Source organism: Gopherus evgoodei, chromosome 7 (assembly GCF_007399415.2).
Source record: "Gopherus evgoodei ecotype Sinaloan lineage chromosome 7, rGopEvg1_v1.p, whole genome shotgun sequence".
Classification (NCBI taxonomy): Eukaryota; Metazoa; Chordata; order Testudines; family Testudinidae; genus Gopherus; species Gopherus evgoodei.
This window is the reverse complement of record NC_044328.1, coordinates 100,868,218-100,890,156: the sequence shown is the minus strand read 5'-3', so window position 1 is coordinate 100,890,156 and position 21,939 is coordinate 100,868,218. Positions and strand designations below refer to the sequence as shown.

Below are 21,939 nucleotides of genomic sequence, written 5' to 3'. Positions count from 1 at the left end.
GGGTCGGTGCAGCACCTGTGACTCCTGATCTCAGTGGTGCTACCAAAATCATCGAGTGGTAGGGAAAATGCCCCAGTATGTTTTTATGACCACAGGGGGTCAAGGGCTGTGTGTCTCTGGTCATCTGCAATGAGCTTTCGGCCAAGTGCTGTACAGACCTCGACCGAGCTTGAGGTCCTCGCTGTGCCAGGTGCTGCACAGACACATAGTGAAAGGCAATCCCTGTCCTGAATAGCTAAACAAAGTTTAGGAAGGGAAACTGAGGCACAGAGTGGGGACAGGACTTAGCCAAGGTCTCACAGGTCAGGCAGCACCAGGAATGGAACCCTGGAATCCTGACTCCCACTGGACCATGCTACCCACTAGACCATGGTACCTTTCACTCAACCCCTCCTCAGGCCTGATTCCTGTTCCCTTATGGAAGTCTAGTTCCTAAGCTAGAGAGGTTCAGAAGATACAAGAAAGCCAGGTGTGGGCTTTAATGGGTACAGAGAGGAGTCTGTCTCCCCTTGCTGTTCTGGGGATAGGTCCAGTTGCCAGTGCCATCCTATGTACCCACCTGGGCAAAGCAGTCCCTACGGCACGGCCAGATTGCGAACTGCCTGCAAAGTGAGACAGACATAAATCACTGGGCGCACGGGACGGGACGGCCCCGAACTAAAACATATTGGTATATGAGGAGGGGTAATTTAGTGCTAACAGGCCAGATGGTGCCAGCCAACCGCACCATGACGAAGACAGATCGGGGGACGTGCCAGTGCATGGACTGAACAAACAATACAAATGGCATGGGTTGTCGGGGAGAGGAGACGGGTGAGTTATGGAGCAGAGGGAGGGGAGGTGTAAGCAATCTCTAGCCAGATGGAGGTGTGTGTCTTAGAGATCTCACTACCGGGGTGTGTGTGTGTCTGTGTTCTCTAGCAAGGTGTCTGTGGCACAGGCGCCAGGTGGGTGTCCTGGCTCTTGATCATACTTTTAAAGCAGGCAGTGTGGGCTAGTAGATAGAGCAGCACACTGAGACTCAGGGCACCTGGGAGCTATTCTAGGCTCTCCCACTGACCTTGGGGAAGTTTCTGTCCCTCTTGGTGCCTGTTTCACCTCCCACCCGAATCAATCAGTCAGCCAACCTACTCTAATCTATCTATCCGTCGTCCTTATTCAGCCCCATCATTACAGTATCTGGGCAGCTCGTAACCGCAATGTATTTATTGTCACAACACCCCTGGGAGGTTGGTGTTACCCCCAGTATAAAAACTGGGAAACTGAGGCCCTGCTAGACTAAACAACCCCCCACCAATTACTAGATGACAATCCTCTCCCAGAGCTGGGAAGAGAACCCAGGAATCCTGACCCCGGCCCCCTGGTTTAGCCCACTAGACCCTATCCCCTCCCAGAGCTAGGAAGAGAACCTGGGGTGTGCTGCAGTCCCCAATCCATTAGCCAACCCTGCCTCCCAATTAAGATTGTCAAGGTGACCCAGGGCTGCTTGCCTGGGCCTGTCCCGCCTTAAAGGAGGTTAAGGGGTCTGAGATGCCAGAGGAAACCTGCCGCAGCCTAGTCCCCATGCCCACTGCTCAGCAAAGCTGCCAGCCGTGCCTGACTCCCTGCGCCCCCCTCTCCTGCCTTTACTGCTGCCTAAATCAACAGCAGAGCCTGGCACACAGAGCACACTTCAGCTGATGCTCTCCCGCCCCCTAACTCTTTTGCCTGGAAGCCACAGGAGCTGGGCCAGGCTATTGACCCCTGTGCCATTTGGGCCCTTGCCAGAGCCTGGGAAATGTGTATCACTGCAGTGGAGGCCGTGCTCTGGAGGCCCCAGGTCCAAGGGAGGAGGGGAGGGCTGTTCTGAGGAGCCCACTGCTGCCACGGCTTGTGAAGGGGGAGCGGGGAGCCGGGCAGCGTTGCCAAATTTGCCCAGCTGCGGGCAATTGATGGGGCAAGTTCCTTCTGGCATCTCAGACCTCTTAACCCCAGGTGTGTGTGTGTGGGGAATCCTGAGCTGGTGTCTTTAGGGAGGGGACATGGTAATTGAGGCTGGAGGCACAGAAGCCCTGGTTGCAGCGTAACCCCTTCCTCCCTATCCTATCCTGCCAGTGATGGATCCCCTGCCTCCATGATATCGACACAGCCTAGGGGCGCAGGTGGGTGCTACCAGCTTGCCAGGGAGCTGATGCAGTGTCTGGATCCCTCCTTTTCCAGAGCTAGGCTGCTGGTTGCCTTCTGCTAGTTATAAACTGAGTCCACCGACTCCCAGGGGTTCAAAATACGAGAGATGCACCGGGGAGCTTGGGGGAAGTGTGGTCTAGTGGATCAGAAGTCAGGACTTGGGGGTTCTATTCCCAGCTTTGGGAAGGGAGTGGGGGCTAGTGGTTAGAGCAGAGGGAGGGCTGGGAGCCAGGCTCCTGGGTTCCATTCCCAAGTAGGGGAGGGATGTGAGCTCTGATACATTAGCACAGGGGGGCATTGTCACGACTTCTGGGTTCTATTCTTGGGGATGGGAGTGTGTGGGGGTATCTAATGGTTACAGCACAGGGTGGAGCACAGTGGAGGTTCAGATATCTGGGTTCTAGCCCCAGCTCTGGGAGGGGAGTGAGATCTAGTGGGTTAGAGTAGGGAGAACTGTCAGGACTCCTGGGTCCCATTCTTAGCTCTGGGAAGGGAGTGAAGTCTAGTGGCTTTCTCTCCTCCTGCAGCTGAGAATAGAAACCAGGGGGTCCTGAGCCCCAGTCCAGTCCCTACACGCCAGGACCTCAACACCTCGCAGCCTGACACAGCCTAAGAAACCCAGGAGGACTCTGGGCTCTTTGCAGAGGGAAAAGGACGGAATTCCACAAAGCAGAAAGCACCTGCTATTTTCTCTGGAACAGCAGGGTCAGCTGCAGGACGTGGGGGCGGGGGGCCTAGAACGGCATCTCTCTAGCTGGGGGAAAGGGAAAAGGCTGATTTCTCAGGGGATCGTTTTCGCTAAGGATTTATCCAAAGCTGAAATGGGCACTGAATATTCACGCGGTGTCCCCAGTCACGCTAGAATCCTAAGCAGATGCGACCAGGCAAGAGGGAGAAATTAACAAGCTGTCAGAGCGGCATGTGTAAATACTGCGCCTTGCCACAAAGCATCAACACAACCTTCCTGGCTTGAAACAGCCCCCAGAGTCCCCTGAGCAGGCCAGACACATGGGACAACATGATCTCTCCTACGACAATTATGTTAATAGCATCTAGAGAGCCTGCCTGAGATCAGGTGCTGCACGGATCCCCACCAGCATCGGGACTCTCATTGTACTGGGCCCTGCCCAGACACACAGTGTGAGGCAATCTCTGCCCCACAGAGCTCACAGTCTGAACAGACAAATAGTGTGTGTGGGGGGGTAGACTGAGGCACAGAGGGGGAAGGGACTTGCCCAAGGTGACACAGCAGGTCAGTGGTACAGCCAGGAGGCCTGATTCCTGGTCCTTCCCAGCTCAAACCACTAGACCACTCTCCTGGTGCTGGGAATAGAATCCAGGAGTTCTGACTTCCCACCCCACTGCACTAATCACCACCCTCCTTCCAGTGGCAGGAATAGAACCCAGGACTCCTGGCTCCCCCACTCCTGTCCTAACCTATGCTGCCTCCCCAAGTCCTCCTTCAATCCGGCTAGACCCACATCTGGAACATTTAGCTCCCTTTTCACTTTCCAAGCCTGTGATTTCTCTCAGTCTCTCGAGACCCCCATCCATCACTTGGGGACAGCAAAATAACCCTTTGCCAAATCCAGGCTCTTCTCGTGCCAGCCCTTTCTTTAATTTATCTCTGGATCATTCCCATGCAGCGAAAATCCTGCTCCATTTTCCTTTACAGGCCCCTGGAATCTCTTTCCCCCCCAGCTGAGTCAAGGGCATATAATTAATATCAAATCCCCCACTGTCTGACCCCATCGCGCCAGCTACAGTGTAATATATTCTCAGCTCATATGCAGACAGAGAGACTTATTAAGCCAAGCTCATATAAAAACTGAATTCCCAGAACTGAGCAATATGGCACTGGAACACCAAGGAGTCGTTTATTTAAAGGCCCTGCTGCACGGCAAAATAAACGAACAGGAATGCAACCAAGCATTCCTGAATCCTGAAACATTGCTACAAACGCTAGACCAGATACTAGGATGATGGGCAACAGTGTAAAACCCATTGGCAATGTGTTAGTTAAGATCCTGTTTGGATGATCACAGATCTCTGGCTTCCATTATTAGGGCACTGCCTGGGTCCTAGACTGGAGCCTCCCAGGCCTGGCATCATACACACACTGGCCCAACAGACAGGCCCTGTCCCAGAGAGCTCATAACACGACAAAGGGTGGGAGGGGAAAGCGAGGTGCAGAGATTTCCTCAAGGCCAGGGCCAGAACCCGGAGACAGAACTGCAGGGATGCTTTCCATATCTTGACTGCACATGGAGATGCATTTTTCCCTCCTCTCCTCCATCCCAGTTGCCCATCAAGCAGCAGTGCCAGTGGGCACTGGACGGCTGGGGGCTTGGCACTGGGAGGGGGCTGACTGAAGGAGGGATTTTGTCACAGGGGTGGGGCGGTGTCATGGCACAGGGCCATGGAAGAAGGGCAGGGTCATGGCAAAAGGGATGGGAGGGCAGGGCTGGGAGGTGCTGTCATGGCCTATGGCCTCTCCAAGGCCCAGTCTGAGCAGGGACCACCAGTTCCCTAGCCTGACCAGTACATCAACCCGTCACTGCTCAGGGGAATAAAGTCTCCGCTCCCTAGAGGAACCGATGGGGGCATGTGTGAGTAAAGGGGTGTTCAGCAGTTGTTACATCAATCCCACACAGGGGTGCAGCCCATGCACCCCTCCCCCCCCCGTACCACTGCCTGGCATCAACCTAGCCCCTTCTCCAGCACTGATCTGACGGGTTTCCTGGTGCTGGACACAGATTTCTCTCTAAAGCAAAGCTGGCACATGAGGACGATGTTTCTCTGCCCTGGAGGGATCTTTCAATACAAAGATCTCAAATCTCCCCCCTTCCCCCCACCAACATGCCTGCCTGACTCATGCTTTTCTGCCAAGGCAAGGGGGCACACGTGTATCATCCCTGTGAGATCAGTCCCCCCCCGCCAGCTTCCCAGGGTGATGTCTCGGGGACACAGAGTGGGCTGTTGAAGATGGCTGAGCCTGAGCTAGAGGAAGCCTGAGCTAGAGGAAGCAAGGTCTAGTGGTTGGACATCAGGACTCCTAGGTTCTGTCCCTGACCCTGTGAGGGGAGTGGGGTCCAGTTGGTTAGAGCTGGGTTGAAGGCTGGGTGTCAGGACTCCTGGGTTCTGTCCGTGGCCTTGTGTGGGGCTTGGGGTCCAGTCAGTTAGATCTGGGGGGAAGCTCTGCTAGTGAACTTGGGCAAATCTCGTCTCCTCTGTGTGCCTCAGTTTCCCAGTGTGCGTAAAATGGGTATAAACCATCCCAGAGGTGATGTGGATCAAACGAGTGTACTGAGAGACAGCATGGGCTAGTGGGAAGTGCACTCAGAAACCCCTGGGTTCTATTCCTGGCTCTGCCACTGACATGCTGTTCGGGCAAGTCACTTTCCTGCCTTGTGCCTGTATCTCCACCTGTCCCTTTGTCTGATCAGACTGTGAGCTCCTCAGGACAGGGACTGTCTCTCACTGTGTGTCTGTGCAGTGGCTGATGCAATGGGAGCCCCGAGCTAGGCCCCGCTCCCTCCTTAAACTAGGAATAGAACCCAGGAGTCCTAGCTCCCAGTCCCCCTTGCTTTAACCCACTAGACGTCCTCTGTGGAGAACAGAAAAAGTATGGGAGGGGAAACTGGAGCATAGAGAGTCGAAGGGACGTACCCAGGGTCACACGCTGAATTAGAGGCAGAACTGGGAATAGAACCAGGTACCTGTCTTGTCTCAGGGTTTTCCACTCCTTGGCTTGTTCTTGTGGCTCTTTCTCTGCGATGTTTTGAAGTGCGCACCCCAGAGCTGAATGCAGCTTCCCAGTCACTGATGCTGCATACAGACGTGATGCCACCTCCCTGCCGATTTGCCCCAGGATTGTGTCCTGCCTCAGTGCAACATCATACTGGGAGCATCACAACTGGGTCAGCTGGGTTTCACCAGGACCACTTTCTGAAGCCTCTGCTCCCTGGATTCATAGACCAGCAGGCCAGAAGAGACGACTGTGATCAGCCGATCTCCTGCCTAACATAGGCCACACGCCTGCCCTGAATTAATTCCTGGCTGAACTAGAGCAGAGCTTTTTGAAATACAGCCCATCTTGATTTCAACACTGCCAGCGATGGCAAATCCACCCCAGCCCTTGGGAAGTTGTTCTCATGGTTAATTCCCCTCAGTGGTGAAAATCTGGGCCTTAGTTCCAGTCTGAATTTGTCCAGCTTCAACTTCCAGCCACGGGTTCTTGTTAGACGTTCGCCTGCTAGACTGAAGAGCCCGGTCTCAAATATTTGTTCCTCATGCAGACTGGGACAAGTCACCCCTTAACCCTCTCTTTGTTATGCCAAGCAGATGGAGTCTCCCATTCTAAGGGACGTTTTCCAACCCTTTAGTCATTCTCGCTCTTCCCTGACCCCTCTCTAATTGATCAACCTCCTTGTTGAACTGTGGGCACCAGAGCTGGACGCAGGATTCCAGCAGCGGTCGCACCACTGCCACATACAAAGGTAATAATACCTCCCTGATCCTTCGCGAGAGTCCCCTGTTAATACATCAGCGGGTACAGTCCCTGTCTCCCCAGCATGCTTCATTCACTCAAACTGACACAAGCATTTTGTGCCTCTCTGATACGTTAGGTTGGATTCTGCTTCCCTCCCAGCACCAATCTGGAGTGACCCACTGGGCTCTCTACAAAGGCTATATTCCCTCCCTGGTCGCATTTGGTATTCCCCTGCTCACCACCCCTCCCCCACTGCATCTCATGAGATCTCTTAGCCCCGTGTCGCACTGGGAGCTCATGTGCAGCTGGTGGTGTGCATATACCCCATGGGGGTGGGTGGCTCTCCCACCAGACCCCTGCTCTGATACAGCAGGGATCCCAAGGAGCAAAGAGGCTATTTAGAGAGCATGTGAGGGAATGGATCCTCCAGCAGTGCAAAGGAGCAATCAGACTGGACATGCCCACTGAGATGGCTTGTCTGCACTCCATTCTCCACTCCCGCCCCCCCACCTTTCAGGCCTTGGGCCCAAACATCATTGAAAGAATGGGGCTGCCCTAAATACCTGGAACTAATGCTCTCCAGCCACAGGGGGCAAGAGACAGCAATGAGGTAACTGACCAAGAGGGAGGCACCTTTATTCACCCACCTATTAGATGCCCCATAAACAGGAAGAGAGCCCCACACCGACACCTGAATAAAACCATACTCAACGAGGGCTGATCCTCCACCATTCTGGGGTCCCAATCCCACTCCAGAGAGTGGGGTCAGGATCAGCCCAAAGGTCAGAGTTAATTTAGGCCCCTCTCCTTGGGGATGATGGAGATGGGGTGAGGGCCGCTGGCTTTTCTGTAGGTAATGCCAACCTGTTGACAGCCTAAGCTAATGAAGACATCCCCCCAGGGACACCACCCCTGTAATCACAGCAAACCTCCAGCTCTGCGGTGGTGCCCTGCCCCTCCAGCCGATACTTGAGCAATGGCCTCTCTCCCTCTGCACACCAAACAGAAGGCCACCAGCTGGCTCTCCTAAACACCACCATGACCAGCATCATATGCTGCTATCTTGTCAGAACAAGCAGCGCTGGAACTAGCCCACACCAAGCCCGAGGGAGGGATTGTCTGACTGACAGGCAGTGCAGGGCCGCCTCTGACCCACCACTAATATCACAATTGATGTGGGGGGTGGGTGGGGGAGAGCTTGAAAGTGCAGTGATTCCTACTGCCACTGTGGGCTGCATTGTTTGGCTGGAATGCAGGGTGCAGAACCTCTTGCCAGCATTGGGGACCTTGTCTGCCTCTACCCCTTAGAGGTTGCATTATACCCAGAGGTCACCAGGAGAGATTCTGAAGCACATGGTCTGCATGCAGTGGGAGGGAAGAGGATCGGGCCAGGGAACACAGGCAGGGATGGGGCTGATTCAGCTCTGCCCCACTCTACTGCAGCGTGTAATACCTCTGGCTACAATCAGGGCATGCAGGATGTAGTACCTCTGGCTACCACCGGGGGGAGGCAGGGTGTAGTACCTCCTGCCACCACTGGGGGATGCATTGACCACTGCAGGGTGTAGTGTAGTTACTTCCTGCCAGAGCTTGAGGGTTGATTAAGTACTGCAGGGTGTATTACTTCCTGCTACCATCAGGGGTGGCATTGACCACTGCTGAGTGCAGTACCATCTGCCACCACTGGGGGATGCAATTTACATATAAGGACTTCAGATTTTAGGTTTAAAAATCAATAAAACACCACGATACAAACGAAAAGAAAACAAAAGGGGGAGAGAAATCAGTGTTTATCCAATAAACACTGGAAAATCACCAGAAATGGTTACTTGTATCTAAGGGCTTGTCTACACAGAGCAGTTAACACAGACTACGGGGAGGTAATTTCTAAAAAGAACTATTGTCTCGCGCATTAATTGGTCCATGTAGACCCTGCTGGTGTGCACGAAAGGTTCCCAAGTGTGCTTTAAAGTAGTGCAGTTTGAAACAGTACTACCTTAACGCGCACTAGGGAATATTACATGGCGATTACCCATCACTGTATATTCTACTGTAATGAGTAGTTTACACAATATACATTACTCATCACAGTATATCCATAGAGGAAGCCCTGAAAATTTTTTTGGACAGCTGCATAAAACTCAAAAATTGATAAAAATAAATCCTGAAAATGAAATTAATACATCCCCAAAGCCAGAAGCACTAATTGCACACCACCGGAGGATGCAGCCCACACTGCAGGCTGCAGAATCCCCTTCCCTCCCCACTCTGCTCCTCCACCACACCAGAACACTCCCTACTGGCTCCTGCCCACAATCCCCAGCAGAGGCCCCTGCGAAATTCATCAGGGGTCACTCAGCCTCTCCTACCTTGACACCTCGGATGCGGAACTCGGCCAGGGCTCGGCTCATCTTGGAGGCAGCCGTGGGATGGTCCTTCCCATGGGCAATCACCTTGACCAGCAAGGAATCATAGTGAGGAGAGATGACAGCCCCCTGGAAGGCGGAGGCGCTGTCCAGACGGATACCCATGCCCTCACCGCTTCGGAAAACCTGCACGAGGGATACAGGAGAAAAGAAGCATGAGGTTATGGCCCTGATCCTGCTCTCTCATTACAAATGCTATGGTAGCAGCAATTCAGATGGGGCAGTGTTATGATGGGGTAGAACAGACCCCACTGAAACTGGGATCCCAATTGCTAGGTGCTGCACAGACCCCAACTGAGATCAGGATCCCCCCCATGCCTGGCACTGCACAGACCCAGACTGAGATGATGGTCCTCATTGTGCAGGTGCTGCACAGACCCCAACCGAGATCAAGGCCCCCATTGTGCCAGGCGCTGCATAGACCCCAACCGAGATCAGGGCCCCATTGTACTAGGCGCTGCACAGACCCCAACCGAGATCAGGGCCCCCATTGTGCCAGGCGCTGCACAGACCCCAACCAAGATCAGGACCCCCAGTGTGCCAGGCGCTGCACAGACCCCAACTGAGATCAGGGCCCCATTGTACCAGGCGCTGCACAGACCCTGACTGAGATCAGGGCCCCTGCTGTGCCAGGCGCTGCACAGACCCCAACTGAGATCAGTGCCCCCATTCTGCCAGGCACTCAGTGGGGTCCTCCAGGTGCTACAGTAATATAAACAATCAGAACAAATGATCTTTCCTTTGTTAGTGCTGCTCGTTGCCTTTTTTGATGCTCAGTTTGGGCAGTGCAACCAGACCAGTCAGTTTCAATTTGTATTTCTAGTCAGTTTCATTTTTTAGTCTGAAGCCCTGGTCTGAGGCTGGGAGAAGGTTCAGTTTGAAAATTCCCCTGTGGAACACCAAAGAAAACACTGTTTACAGTGGGAGGATGAAAAGAACACAAAACACAGATCTATATGCATGGTGACGTTTCAATCATGCTCAGACTCAGGGGGAAGCTAAGTCGACCCGACAGTGCCCCTTTAGACACACACAGCACAGCCACAGCATTTGCCAGCCTGGATCACATCACTGGACCTTCAAACCCAGTCTCCAGAAACAGTTGCTCATGAAAGCTTATGGAGAACACGGAAGTGCCCCCTCATCCCCCAAAGCATGTCACTAGATTGGGGGAACTGGCTGGCTCAGGGGGCAAAATGGGGTCTGCATCAGACAGGGGTGGGGTGAGGGGGAATATGATATGGGGCCTTTTCCTTCTAGGGGGCACTGACTCCGATTTGGCCCCAGTGTGCAGGGATTGGCTAGCTCAGGGATGTGGGGAATTGGACACTGGGTCTTTCCTCTCCAGGGGGTGCTGGCTCCAATCTGCTCCCAGGGTGGGGGATGCAGGGAAGTGGGGAATTGGGGGACAGAGTCTTTCCTTTTTAGCAGTGATTTTAAGAGAGGTTAGAAGGGACAATTTATTAAAGCTGCAGATATTATTCACACAAGAAATTTTCTTCTTGAGAAATGAAGCTTGGTTGAAATGGACATTTTGCTGCAGGAAAGCTCGGGTTTGGACAACATTTTCCAGCCGCCTTGACTTAATATTATAGTTTGTATTGCAGTGATGCCATGGACCGAATCCTCCCCCCGCCACTGTGCTAGGTGCAGTACAGACACCGGACAAAGATGGTCCTGTCCCAAGGAGCTTCCAATCTAAGTAAAACAGGAGTTCACTCCCCTTTTTAATTTGCCTCTTGTTGGAAAAAAGAAGGAAAATGATTTTTAATAAATGTGAAGGGGGAAGGAAAAAAACAAGCATTTCTCATACTGGGATTCCTGCAGAAAATTTTTTTTCTCATGGAAATATTCCAGAAGGTTGGGTATTCTCCAGGAAAATGTTTCTCACCACTGCCCTGTTGTGCCAGGCACTGCACAGACCCCGACTGAGATCAGGGCCCCATTGTACCGGGCACTGCGCAGACCCTGACCGAGCTCAAGGCCCCATTGTGCAGGGCACTGCACAGACCCCGACCGAGATCAGGGCCCCATTGTTCCGGGCTCTGCACAGACCCCGACCGAGATCAGGGCCCCATTGTTCTGGGAGCTGCGCAGACCCCGACTGAGATCAAGGCCCCATTGTTCCGGGCTCTGCGCAGACCCCGACCGAGATCAGGGCCCCATTGTTCCGGGCTCTGCGCAGACCCCGACCAAGATCAAGGCCCCATTGTTCTGGGTGCTGCGCAGACCCCGACTGAGCTCAAGGCTCCATTGTGCCAGGCACTGCACAGACCCCGACCGAGATCAAGGCCCCATTGTGCCGGGCGTTGCACAGACCCTGACCGAGATCAGGGCCCCATTGTTCTGGGCGCTGTGCAGACCCCGACTGAGATCAAGGCCCCATTGTGCCGGGCGCTGCGCAGACCCCGACCGAGATCAGGGCCCCATTGTTCCGGGTGCTGTGCAGACCCCGACCGAGATCAAGGCCCCATTGTGCCGGGCGCTGCACAGACCCTGACCGAGATCAGAGCCCCATTGTTCTGGGCGCTGTGCAGACCCCGACTGAGATCAAGGCCCCATTGTGCCGGGCGCTGCGCAGACCCCGACCGAGATCAGGGCCCCATTGTTCCGGGTGCTGTGCAGACCCCGACTGAGATCAAGGCCCCATTGTGCCGGGCGCTGCACAGACCCTGACCGAGATCAGGGCCCCATTGTTCTGGGCGCTGCGCAGACCCCGACCGAGGTCAAGGCCCCATTGTGCCGGGCTCTGCGCAGACCCCAACTGAGATCAGGACCCCATTGTTCCGAGCGCTGTGCAGACCCTGACTGAGATCAAGGCCCCATTGTGCTGGGCGCTGTGCAGACCCCGACCAAGATCAGGGCCCCTATTGTGCAGGATGAGTTGTGGTGATGTGAAATGACTTGTTGGGTCTTTGGGATTTCTCCTACTGAAAGCAAGGGAGGGATTTTGTATAGGAACTTCTTGGATTCCGGGGCAGCATGTCTAGCAGCTGGAATAATTCATGCCCCAGCAACCTCCGGCCTCTCCCTTTTGCTGCTAATGAAGCTAATAAATCAGAACAATAAACAAGGATGAAGCTGGGAGGGTTGCTTACAAATGCTCCTTAATTGGGCTCCTTGTCAGAGGAGGATTAAAGCTGTTTGCTTGTTTCTATAGTGGAGGAGCCTTTCCACACCTTACAGAGGAGGACTGGCTGGGTCAGGGGTGCGTAGAAAGGGATCCAAGGTCTTTCCCTGGATCCAGTCCAATCGCAGGTCTATTGTACTAATTTAGTTCCACTGTTAGCAGGACTCCCAGCCCCCCCTGCTCTATCCGCTAGATCTCAGAGATGGGGCTAGAACCCAGGAGTCCTGGAACTGTGATCCCTTCCATCCTCCCCCGGCCCCGATTCTAAAACTGAGGCAATAACCCAAGGTGAGATGCCTGCAGAGTCTGCTGGCAGCCAAGGGGTTAAAGTGCAACTTCAGACAGGCTCCTGTCATTCCCTGCCCGTGATTGACAGCTGTCAGGTTGCCATCACAACAACCTGACATGGGATGACACAGGGTGAAAGTTAAATCAGATGCAGTGCAAACATCTAGCTCCCAGGGGGCTTCTGGCTCTGACCGCAGCAGCTTGTGAGAGATCTTCCCAACTCTCCCCAGTGGGGTGCAGCACGGGGCCGTGTGCAAGGCTGGCCTGAGCTCAGAGTGCCAGCACAGTGACGTAACTGTGGCAGATTGCAGCTTCCATTGAAAAATAAAACGGGTTTCTAACCCTTTTGGTTGGGCACAAAAGCTGGAACTCGTGACTGACGCCTGCCTGAGTCTTCAGAGAGCCTGAGCCGATCTCTCCAAGCAGGTGAGCTGCCCTGGGAACAGAATGCAGGAGTCCAGACACCCTGCCCCACTTGCTCCACCCACTAGACCCCACACCACTGCCAACGCTGGGGATAGAATCCAGGAGTTCTGGCTTCCATCCCTGCTCTAAAAAAGTGAGTAAGAGACCTTTTATTGCACTGGCTAAGGGATCACTTTGGGTTCAAGTGGCTGTGGGGCTAATGGACAAGGGGTCTAGGCCCTGCTCTCTCCTTTGGTGGTTTATGGGTTCTAAGGCCCATTCTCTCTGTGTGTGGGTTGTGGGTTCTAGTCCCTGCTCTCTCCGTGTGGGGGTCGTGGGTTCTAGTCCCTGCTCTCTGTGTGTGTGGGTTGCGGGTTCTAGTCCCTGCTCTCTCCGTGCGGGGGTCATGGTTCTAGTCCCTGCTCTCTCTGTGTGTGGGTTGCGGGTTCTAGTCCCTGCTCTCTCCGTGTGGGGGTCGTGGGTTCTAGTCCCTGCTCTCTCTGTGTGTGGGTTGCGGGTTCTAGTCCCTGCTCTCTCCGTGCGGGGGTCGTGGGTTCTAGCCCCTGCTCTCTCTGTGCAGGGGTCACGGGTTCTAGTCCCTGCTCTCTCCTTCTAGGCCCCGCTCTCTCCGTGAGAGGGTTGCGGGTTCTAGTCCCTGCTCTCTCCGTGTGGGGGTTGCGGGTTCTAGTCCCTGCTCTCTCCGTGTGGGGGTTGCGGGTTCTAGTCCCTGCTTTCTCTGTGCAGGGGTCGCGGGTTCTAGGCCCCACTCTCTCCGTGGGTGGGTTGCGGGTTTTAGGCCCTGCTTCCTCCGTGCGGGGGTTGCAGCTTCTAGTCCCTGCTCTCTCCGTGCAGGGATCACAGGTTCTAGTCCCTGCTCTCTCCGTGCAGGGATCACAGGTTCTAGTCCCTGCTCTCTCCATGCAGGGGTTGCGGGTTCTAGGCCCCACTCTCTCCTTCTAGGCCCTGCTCTCTCCATGTGGGGTCCGCAGGTTCTAGTCTCTGCTCTCTCCATGCAGGGGTTGCGGGTTCTAGGCCCCGCTCTCCCCATGCGGGGTTTGTGGGTTCTAGGCCCCGCTCTCTCCGTGCGGGGGTCGCGGGTTCTAGTCCCTGCTCTCTCCGTGCAGGGGTCGCGGGTTCTAGTCCCTGCTCTCTCCGTACATGGGTTGCGGGTTCTAGGCCCTGCTCTCTCCATGCAGGGGTTGCGGGTGGTAGGCGCTGCTCTCTCCGTGCGGGGCTTGTGGGTTCTAGGCCCTGCTCTCTCCTTCTAGGCCCCGCTCTCTCTGTTCTAGTTCCCCATGGTGTTCAAGCACCAGCTGGCTGTGTGGTGAATAAGTAACTCCCTGAGATATAGATTCTAGTTCTGGCAGGGACCCTCTGAGCTTTCTCAGTGGTCGTGAGAGGCAGGACCGGCTCTAGGCACCAACTTATCAAGCAGGTGCTTGGGGTGGCCACTCCTGAGCGGGGCGGCACTTTCAGGTATTAGGTGGCAATTTGGCGGAGAGTCCCTCACTCCCGCTCGGAGCGAAGAACCTCCCGCTGAATTGCCACAGATCGCGATCGTACCTTTATTTATTTTTTTTTTTGGCTGCTTGGGGCGGCAAAACCCCTGGAGCCGGCCCTGGCGAGAGGGGAACAGAGACCCACCCACAAATCCCTGCACAGCGGCTTGCCTGTCTCCTGGTCCCTGCGGTGCTAGCAAGAGAGTTACCGGGGGCTCTCCTCCATGGAGTGCATTCTGCCATGGGTGAAGGAGAAGGGCTGACATTCCCACGTCTTTCACCTTCCCTGCAGCCTGTACATGGGGTGGGTGTGGTGTGGAGGGCTGGGGGGTAGATTTACTCTGCCAGGCTCATGCCAGCACCCTGCCAATTATTTCTCTCAGCAAGAAAATGAAGAGATAATTAACTTCCTCTGGTCCCCAGTCAGCTGTGTGAGAGGGGTCAGTGATGCCGAGCAGTGAGAGGCAGGATGGCCTTGTGGCAGACAGTGCTGAACGGGGATCCAGGACTCCTGGGTTCTGTCCCAGCTCTGGCAGGGGCGTGGTGTCTAGCAGTTGAAGCAGAGGGGCTGGAAGCCAGGACTCCTGGGTTCTATCCTCCAGCTCTGGGAGGGGAGTGGGGTCTAGAGCACAGGGGCTGTTTCTTCCCTGCATGTCAGCAATTCCCTTCCCATCAATAGCACTGTCTCTGTGCAGACATATTCACAGCGTCGGTACTTATTAAAACTCACGCCCTGTGGGGACCAGCCCCTTTGACTGACACGCATGAGGATGCATGGGGGTGGGAGTTGAGCCAAAAAGAGGGCTCCCACAGCCAACCTGCCCTGACTCGCTTTCCTTCGCGGCTCCCTGATGGTATCTGAGTCGACACGCCTGCCACAAGGCTGATGCGTCGGGCTGGGAGACGGGGGCTGTGGGAGGCTCAGTAGGGGGTGCTGTGGTGCAAGGAGTAAGGAACACTCACCCACTCCAGCTGGGCTGGCCCTTGGGCTAGCTAATCCCATGTGAGCAGGATGGATTCTGCCCACAGGCATTCCAGGGCCATATGTTCCTCGGGAGCCAGCTGCTGTCTCAGCCCTCACACAGCTGCCCTGGGGCTCTCAGGAGAGCACCTGCGAGTCAGAGCTATCCTCTCCCCTTGCCTGATGCAGCATGCCTCCTCCCAAAGGGTCCAGCCTTCAAGGCCCCTACGTGGCTTTGGACATACGGCACCAAGAGCCAGCTAGAGTCTCTTTCTGCTACTCTGGTGCGCCTGAGACAGGCAGCCAGTGTGGGAGGTCAAAGGAGAGACTGAGAGATCCAGGTTAGGACACTGGAATAGGAGTCAGGACTCCTGGGTTCTGCCCCAGCTCTGGGAGGAGAGTGGGGTGTAGTGGTTGGAGCAGGGTGGGCTGGGACACCAAACAATGGGTTCTGTTCCCAGCTCTGCTGCTGACCTGCTGTGTGACCTTCGATACTTCCCTTCCCTTCTCTGTGACAGTCTCCGCTCCCAGCCACAGAGCTGGGCACTCAGGACAACTGGGATCCCTTCCCAGCTCCACAGCTGATTCGCCATATCACCTTGGGCAAGTTCCTTCACCTCTCTGTGCCTGTTTCCCCTTCCATCCTCTGTCTATTCACACTGTGTGCTCCTGTCTCGCACTGTGTGTCCATGCAGCGCGCAGCACAATGGGGTACTAATCTTGGTAGCATCCTTTTAAGACACATGCATAACCTCAACTCTGCCCTCTGGTGCACAGGCACAATCAAGGCTAAAACTGAAGAGGGTCAGAAACCTATTCTCCAGAATTGCAGCTTCCATTCTAAAGAAGTCAGTGTTTTACCCAAAAGTTTGGGGAGAAAAGCTAGAATATGGGACCTGACTGTACCCAATGAGGAGATGCCTGCCTGAGTCTGCAGAGAGCCTGAGGCCATCGCTTTAGGATGGGGGAACTGCCCTGAATGTAACTGACACAGCTTGAGTCTGCAGAGAGCCTGAGCCCATCGCTCTGAGAGGGGGGGAAGCTGCTCCGAATGTAACTGACACAGCGGCACTGCCTGAGGCTGCAGAGGGCCTGAGTCCATCGCTCCGAGAGGGGGGGAAGCTGCCCCGAATGTAACTGACACAGCAACACTGCCTGAATCTGCAGAGGGCCTGAGCCCATCGCTCTGAGAGGGGGGGAAGCTGCTCCGAATGTAACTGACACAGCGGCACTGCCTGAGGCTGCAGAGGGCCTGAGCCCATCGCTCTGAGGGGGGTGGAAGCTGCTCCGAATGTAACTGACACAGCAACACTGCCTGAGGCTGCAGAGAGCCTGAGCCCATTGCTCCAAGAGTGGGGAGCTGCCCTGGGTATCTCAATAGGATGTGAACTCCTAGCCCTGTTGCTCCAGGGGTCCGTGGGAGCCCCACCCTAGCAGGGCAGCTCTGTGTGTGAGGCAGCCTTCCCCAACCCAAGCAGAGATATACAACTTGTGGGGAAGTGAATTTCAAAGGGAAGGGATTGCTGCAGCTGTGGGGCTGAGGGGACCACGGCAGGAGTAGGCCATGGCCACAGCACAGGGAGGTGGCAAGACGGTAGGAGTCACAGGGGATCCATGTGTCTCCATGCCCAGAGTGACTCTTGGGGGGAATCTCTGCTGCTGGGGGGGGGGGCAGAAGGAGAGAGGAGACCCCTTTTCCCCTCCAGGTGTGGGGCATGGTTACAGGGGTCCTCCATGTCTCTTTGCTGCACTCTCTCCTGGCCTGGGGGGTGGAGGGGAGGACTGATTAAAGCTACCAGCCAGGCCTAGCATCCCTTGCTCAACAGCTAACAGGCTGGGGTGCAGCACCCTCATTCATAGGAGCAGCTGGGCTGGGGAATTGCAGGGAGACAGATGCACAAGGAAGGTGCTCAGTTCACACTGCTCCGAGGGAGCTGGGAGGGCTGGGCGCTGGGGCAGGGAAAAGCAGGGCAGGGAGGGTGCCCCTGGGTGTGAACAGAAGGCTGGGATGATGGCATGAGACAGCCCTGCTCCCACAGTTCAGCGGGGGTGGGGGCGGGAAAGGTTACAGTGTGTTTGTGGGATAGACAGCGGCTCTGGCTTAACCTGCTGGGAGGCTGTGGCCAGTGTGGTCTGGGGGCATTGCAGTGGGTTGCAGGATGTCTGGGTTCTAGCTCTGGCTCTGCCACTGGCTTATTGTTAACCAGTGTATTGGCAGGTCCCTTCCCAGGCATCCTGTGCCCCAAAATACTAGATCAGCGGCACAGCCAGGAATGGAACCCAGGCGTCCTGTGCCCCAACATACTGGATCAGCAGCACAGCCGGGAATGGAACCCAGGCGTCCTGCGCCCCAACATACTAGATCAGTGGCACAGCCAGGAATGGAACCCAGGGGTCCTGTGCCCCAACATAATAGATCAGCAGCACAGTCAGGAATGGAACCCAGGCATCCTATTGTGTTGGGGCGCAGATCAGCGGCACAGCCAGGAATGGAACCCCGGCGTCCTGTGCCCCAATACAATAAATCAGCGGCACAGCCAGGAATGGAACCCAGGCATCCTGCGCCCCAATACAATAGATCAGCGGCACAGCCAGGAATGGAACCCAGGCGTCCTGTGCCCCAATACAATAGATCAGCGGCACAGCCAGGAATGGAACCCAGGCGTCCTGCGCCCCAATACAATAGATCAGCGGCACAGCCAGGAATGGAACCCAGGCGTCCTGTGCCCCAATACAATAGATCAGCGGCACAGCCAGGAATGGAACCCAGGCATCCTGCGCCCCAATACAATAGATCAGCAGCACAGCCAGGAATACAGCTCAGGTGTCCTGGCACCCTGCCCAGCACCCAATGCACTAGAACACACTGTCTGCCCTGCAGCGCTCCAGTGATGGTGTTCCCAAGTAATGGATATTTATTAACACCCCTCCTTACCTTAACCTCGCTGTGTGTGTGCAAATTACAAATGTGCCTTAATGATTAATGGTCAATTGGCCAGGAACCCTCTCTGCACAGGTTAGTTACTGGGCTATAAATACAGCTGCTCCAGCCTGGGATCCATCACCTGAAACCTCAGCTAAGAGCTTGGCTTCATCTCTTCATAAACCTGTTTTTCATCAAAATTAGATGCTTATAATAGCTACTATTAAAAGCCACAGCCATGAGTTCATGGGGAAAATGTACCCTGCTGCTATTAGGTGTATTACAGCAGTGGTCTCCAAACTTTTTTGATTGTGCAGCCCTATCAGTAAAAAAATGTTGAGCACGCACCCCCTGCTGCGCCGCAGGGCCGGCTCTACCATTTTTGCTGCCCCAAGCAAAAAAAGAGCCGCTCTTCCTGCCACGCACCCCAAAGGATCCTCTTATGCACCCCACTTTGGAGACCACTGTATTACAGTAGCGCTTAGAGGCCCCACCGAGATCAAGGACCCACTGTGCTGCGCATTGCATAGACACCAATAGAGATCAGGACCCCATTTGTGCCGGGTGTTACACAGACCCCAAGACTGAGGCCCCATTTGTGCCAGGTACTGCACAGATCCCAACAGAGATCAGGACCCCATTTGTGCAGGATGTTACACAGACATCAACTGAGATTGGGGCATCCCTTGTTCTGGGTGCTGCACAGACCCCAACAGAGATCAGGGCCCCCTTTGTGAAGGCTCTACATAGACTCGAACAGAGACTGGGGGCCCCCCTTGGGCTGGGTGCTGAACAGACCCCGATTGAGAGGAAGTTTTCCAGCCTAAATCCTCCCTTGACTCAATTTTATCCCCTCACTCCCAGTTAAACCCCCTGGACCCACCATCTGTGCATGAAAGTTGACATTGAAGTAACTCCAGAAGATCCCAAACATTCTCATATGCAGTTTGACCTTCTGCATACCATCCGCCTGAGTATCAGGCTATAGCCGGTCCTGCCTCCAGCCCAGATCTGGTGGTCGAGCTAGAGTGCAGCTTTTAGACAGATGACTGGTCATGCTTTAGAAATTCCATGGGATGGAGAATCCACCTGTCACGATGTCCCACAATGAAACACATGCAGCAGAAGAAGAGCTGCCATGAAACACATCTGCTTCTCTCTCTAAAGGAATTTGCTGGGATTTCCCTCTGGCAGCTACTTCCTCAGGTGCCCAAAAGTGTCTACGCCAGCTGGGAGACCACGACTGGGATACTGTATCCTGTTCTGGTGTCAACACATTGAAGAGGGGGTCTGACAAAAAGCCACTAGAATGATGAGGTCTAGAAAAAGTCTGCTGTGACTGCTACTGGAATCCTGTGTCCAGTTCTGGTGTCCCCAGTTCAAGAAGGAGGTTGCTAAACTGAGAGAGGTCTGATTGGGAAGAGCCATGAGAATGATTCCAGGACTGGAAAACATGCTTTATAGCAAGAGACTCCAGGAGCTCACTCTATTTAAGGATGAGGGTGACCTGATCCCAATCCATAAGCAATGTTCCCTCTAATCTGATACATCAATGTGCAGAATGAATTTTATTATATGCACCAATATGGAGGTGGCAGGGGTGGGGCTGGGGATGAGGGGTTTCGAGTGTGGGAGAGGGCTCAGGGCTAAGGCAGAAGGTTGGGATGCAGTGGGGGGTGAGGGTTCTGGCTGGGGATGCAGGCTCTGGGGTGGGGCCAGGGATGAGGGGTTCAGAGTGTGGGAGGGGGCTCGGGGCTGGGGCAGAGGGTTGGGATGCAGAGGGGTGAAGGGTCTGGCTGAGGGTGCAGGCTCTGGGGTGGGGCCGGGGATGAGGGGCTCAAAGTGTGGGAGGGGGCTCAGGGCTGGGGCAGAGGGTTGGGATGCAGAGGGGCGAGGGCTCTGGCTGGGGATACAGACTCTGGGGGGGCCCAAGGATAAGGGGTTCAGAGTGTGGGAGGGGGCTTGGGGCCGGGACAGAGGGTTGGGATGAAGAGGGGTGAGAGCTCTGGCTGGAGGTGTAGGCTCTGTGGTGGGGCCGTGGATAAGGGGTTCAGAGTGTGGGAAGGGGTGTGGGGCTGCAGCAGAGGGTTGGGATGCAGAGGGTTGAGGGCTCTGGCTAGGAGTGCAGGCTCTGGGATGGGGCCAGGGATGAGGGGTTCAGAGTGTGGGAGGGGGCTCAGGGCTGGGGCAGAGGGTTGGGATGCAGAGGGGCGAGGGCTCTGGCTGGGGGTGCAGGCTCTGGGGTGGGGCTGGGGATGAGGGGTTCAGAGTGTGGGAAGGGGCTCAGGGCTGGGGCAGAGGGTTGGGATGCAGTGGGGGGTGAGGGTTCTGGCTGGGGTTGCAGGCTCTGGGGTGGGGCCGGGGATGAGGAGTTTGGGCTGGGCCTGGGGCTGGAGGACAGTGCCTCTCCCCACCAAGGCAGCCCCGGGGCTGGGGGAGAGGTGCCTCTCCAGTCCAGGCCCCTGTGGCTGCACACCTGCATGACCCTTGGTAGCCTTAGAGGAAACTTAGACTGTAAGTACATGCATGGGGAACAGAAATGTGATAACAGGGGGCTCTTCAGTCTGGCAGCCAAAGGTCTAACAACGTCCAGTGGCTGGAAATTGAAGCTGGACAAATTCAGACTGGAAATAAGATGTACGTTTTTACCCATGAGGGTAACTGACGATTGGAACAACTGACCAAGGACTGAGGTGGATTCTCCATCACTGGCGATTCTTAAATTGAAGTTGGATTTTTTTCTAAAATATCTGCTCTAGTTCAACCAGGAATTAATCCAGGGCTGTCCTATGGGCTGTGTTATACAGGAGATCAGACTAAATGATCACTGTGGGCCCTTCTGGCCTGAGAACCTACAAAAATCTGAGTTTTGCGGAGCTTGATCTGTTTAGCTATTGACCTCAGCCCATAAGCACCTCCACAGGGAGATCTGGGAGGGCAGAGGGCTCTTCAATGTGGCAGACAAAGGTGGAAATGAGGCCCAACGGCTGGGAGCTGAAGCTGGACAAATTGCGACCAGACAGAAGGTGCAGATTTTGAACAGCTGACCTAGGGACTGGGTAGATTCTCCATCAGCTGGAGTTTTCAAATCAAGACTTGAGTTCTCTCTATCAGAGTCTGGCCCAACCACTTGATCTGGGTCTGAGGCAGAAATGGCTGGGGGAAATTCTCAGGCCTCAGAACATCAGACTGGATGACAACGGTCCTTGCTGGCCTTGAAATCTATGGATCTATGGCGAGTGCAGAGAAGAGCCCCAGAAACTATCTGAGGGCTGGGAAATGTGTCGTACAGTCAGAAACTTAAGGAGCTCAATCGGTTCAGCTTCTCAAAAGGATCAAGGGGTGACTTGGTTCCGGTGCATAAGGACCTTCCTGGGGAGAAAACACAGGTACAAAAGGGCTCTTTAATAGAGCAGCGAGAGGCAGAACAAGACTCAGTGGCTGGGAGTTAAAGCCAGGCATGCGCCACTGAGAAACAAAGCATCAAGCACCAGTGATGGTGATTATTGGAACAAGCTCCCAAGAGAACTGGTGGATTCTCCATCTCTCGGCATCTTCAAATCCAGCCTGGCTGCCTTTCCGGCAGGCGCTTGAGTCAAATACAAGTGACTGGGCTCAGTCCTGGGGGGCTGGAGGGACCCTCTCTGTT

General features: G+C 54.9%; 1 protein-coding gene across 4 annotated transcripts in view; it reads right to left on the bottom strand.

Annotated features, from left to right (window-relative positions):
- Nucleotides 1-21,939, bottom strand: part of PC (pyruvate carboxylase) — a 239,134-nt gene that overhangs the window by 35,314 nt on the left and 181,881 nt on the right. For all 4 annotated transcript variants that reach the window (XM_030568620.1, XM_030568617.1, XM_030568618.1 and 1 more), the window contains one exon: nucleotides 9,028-9,210. In XM_030568620.1, the coding sequence (XP_030424480.1) occupies nucleotides 9,028-9,210 (183 nt within the window). The remainder of the gene's footprint in view (nucleotides 1-9,027; nucleotides 9,211-21,939) is intronic.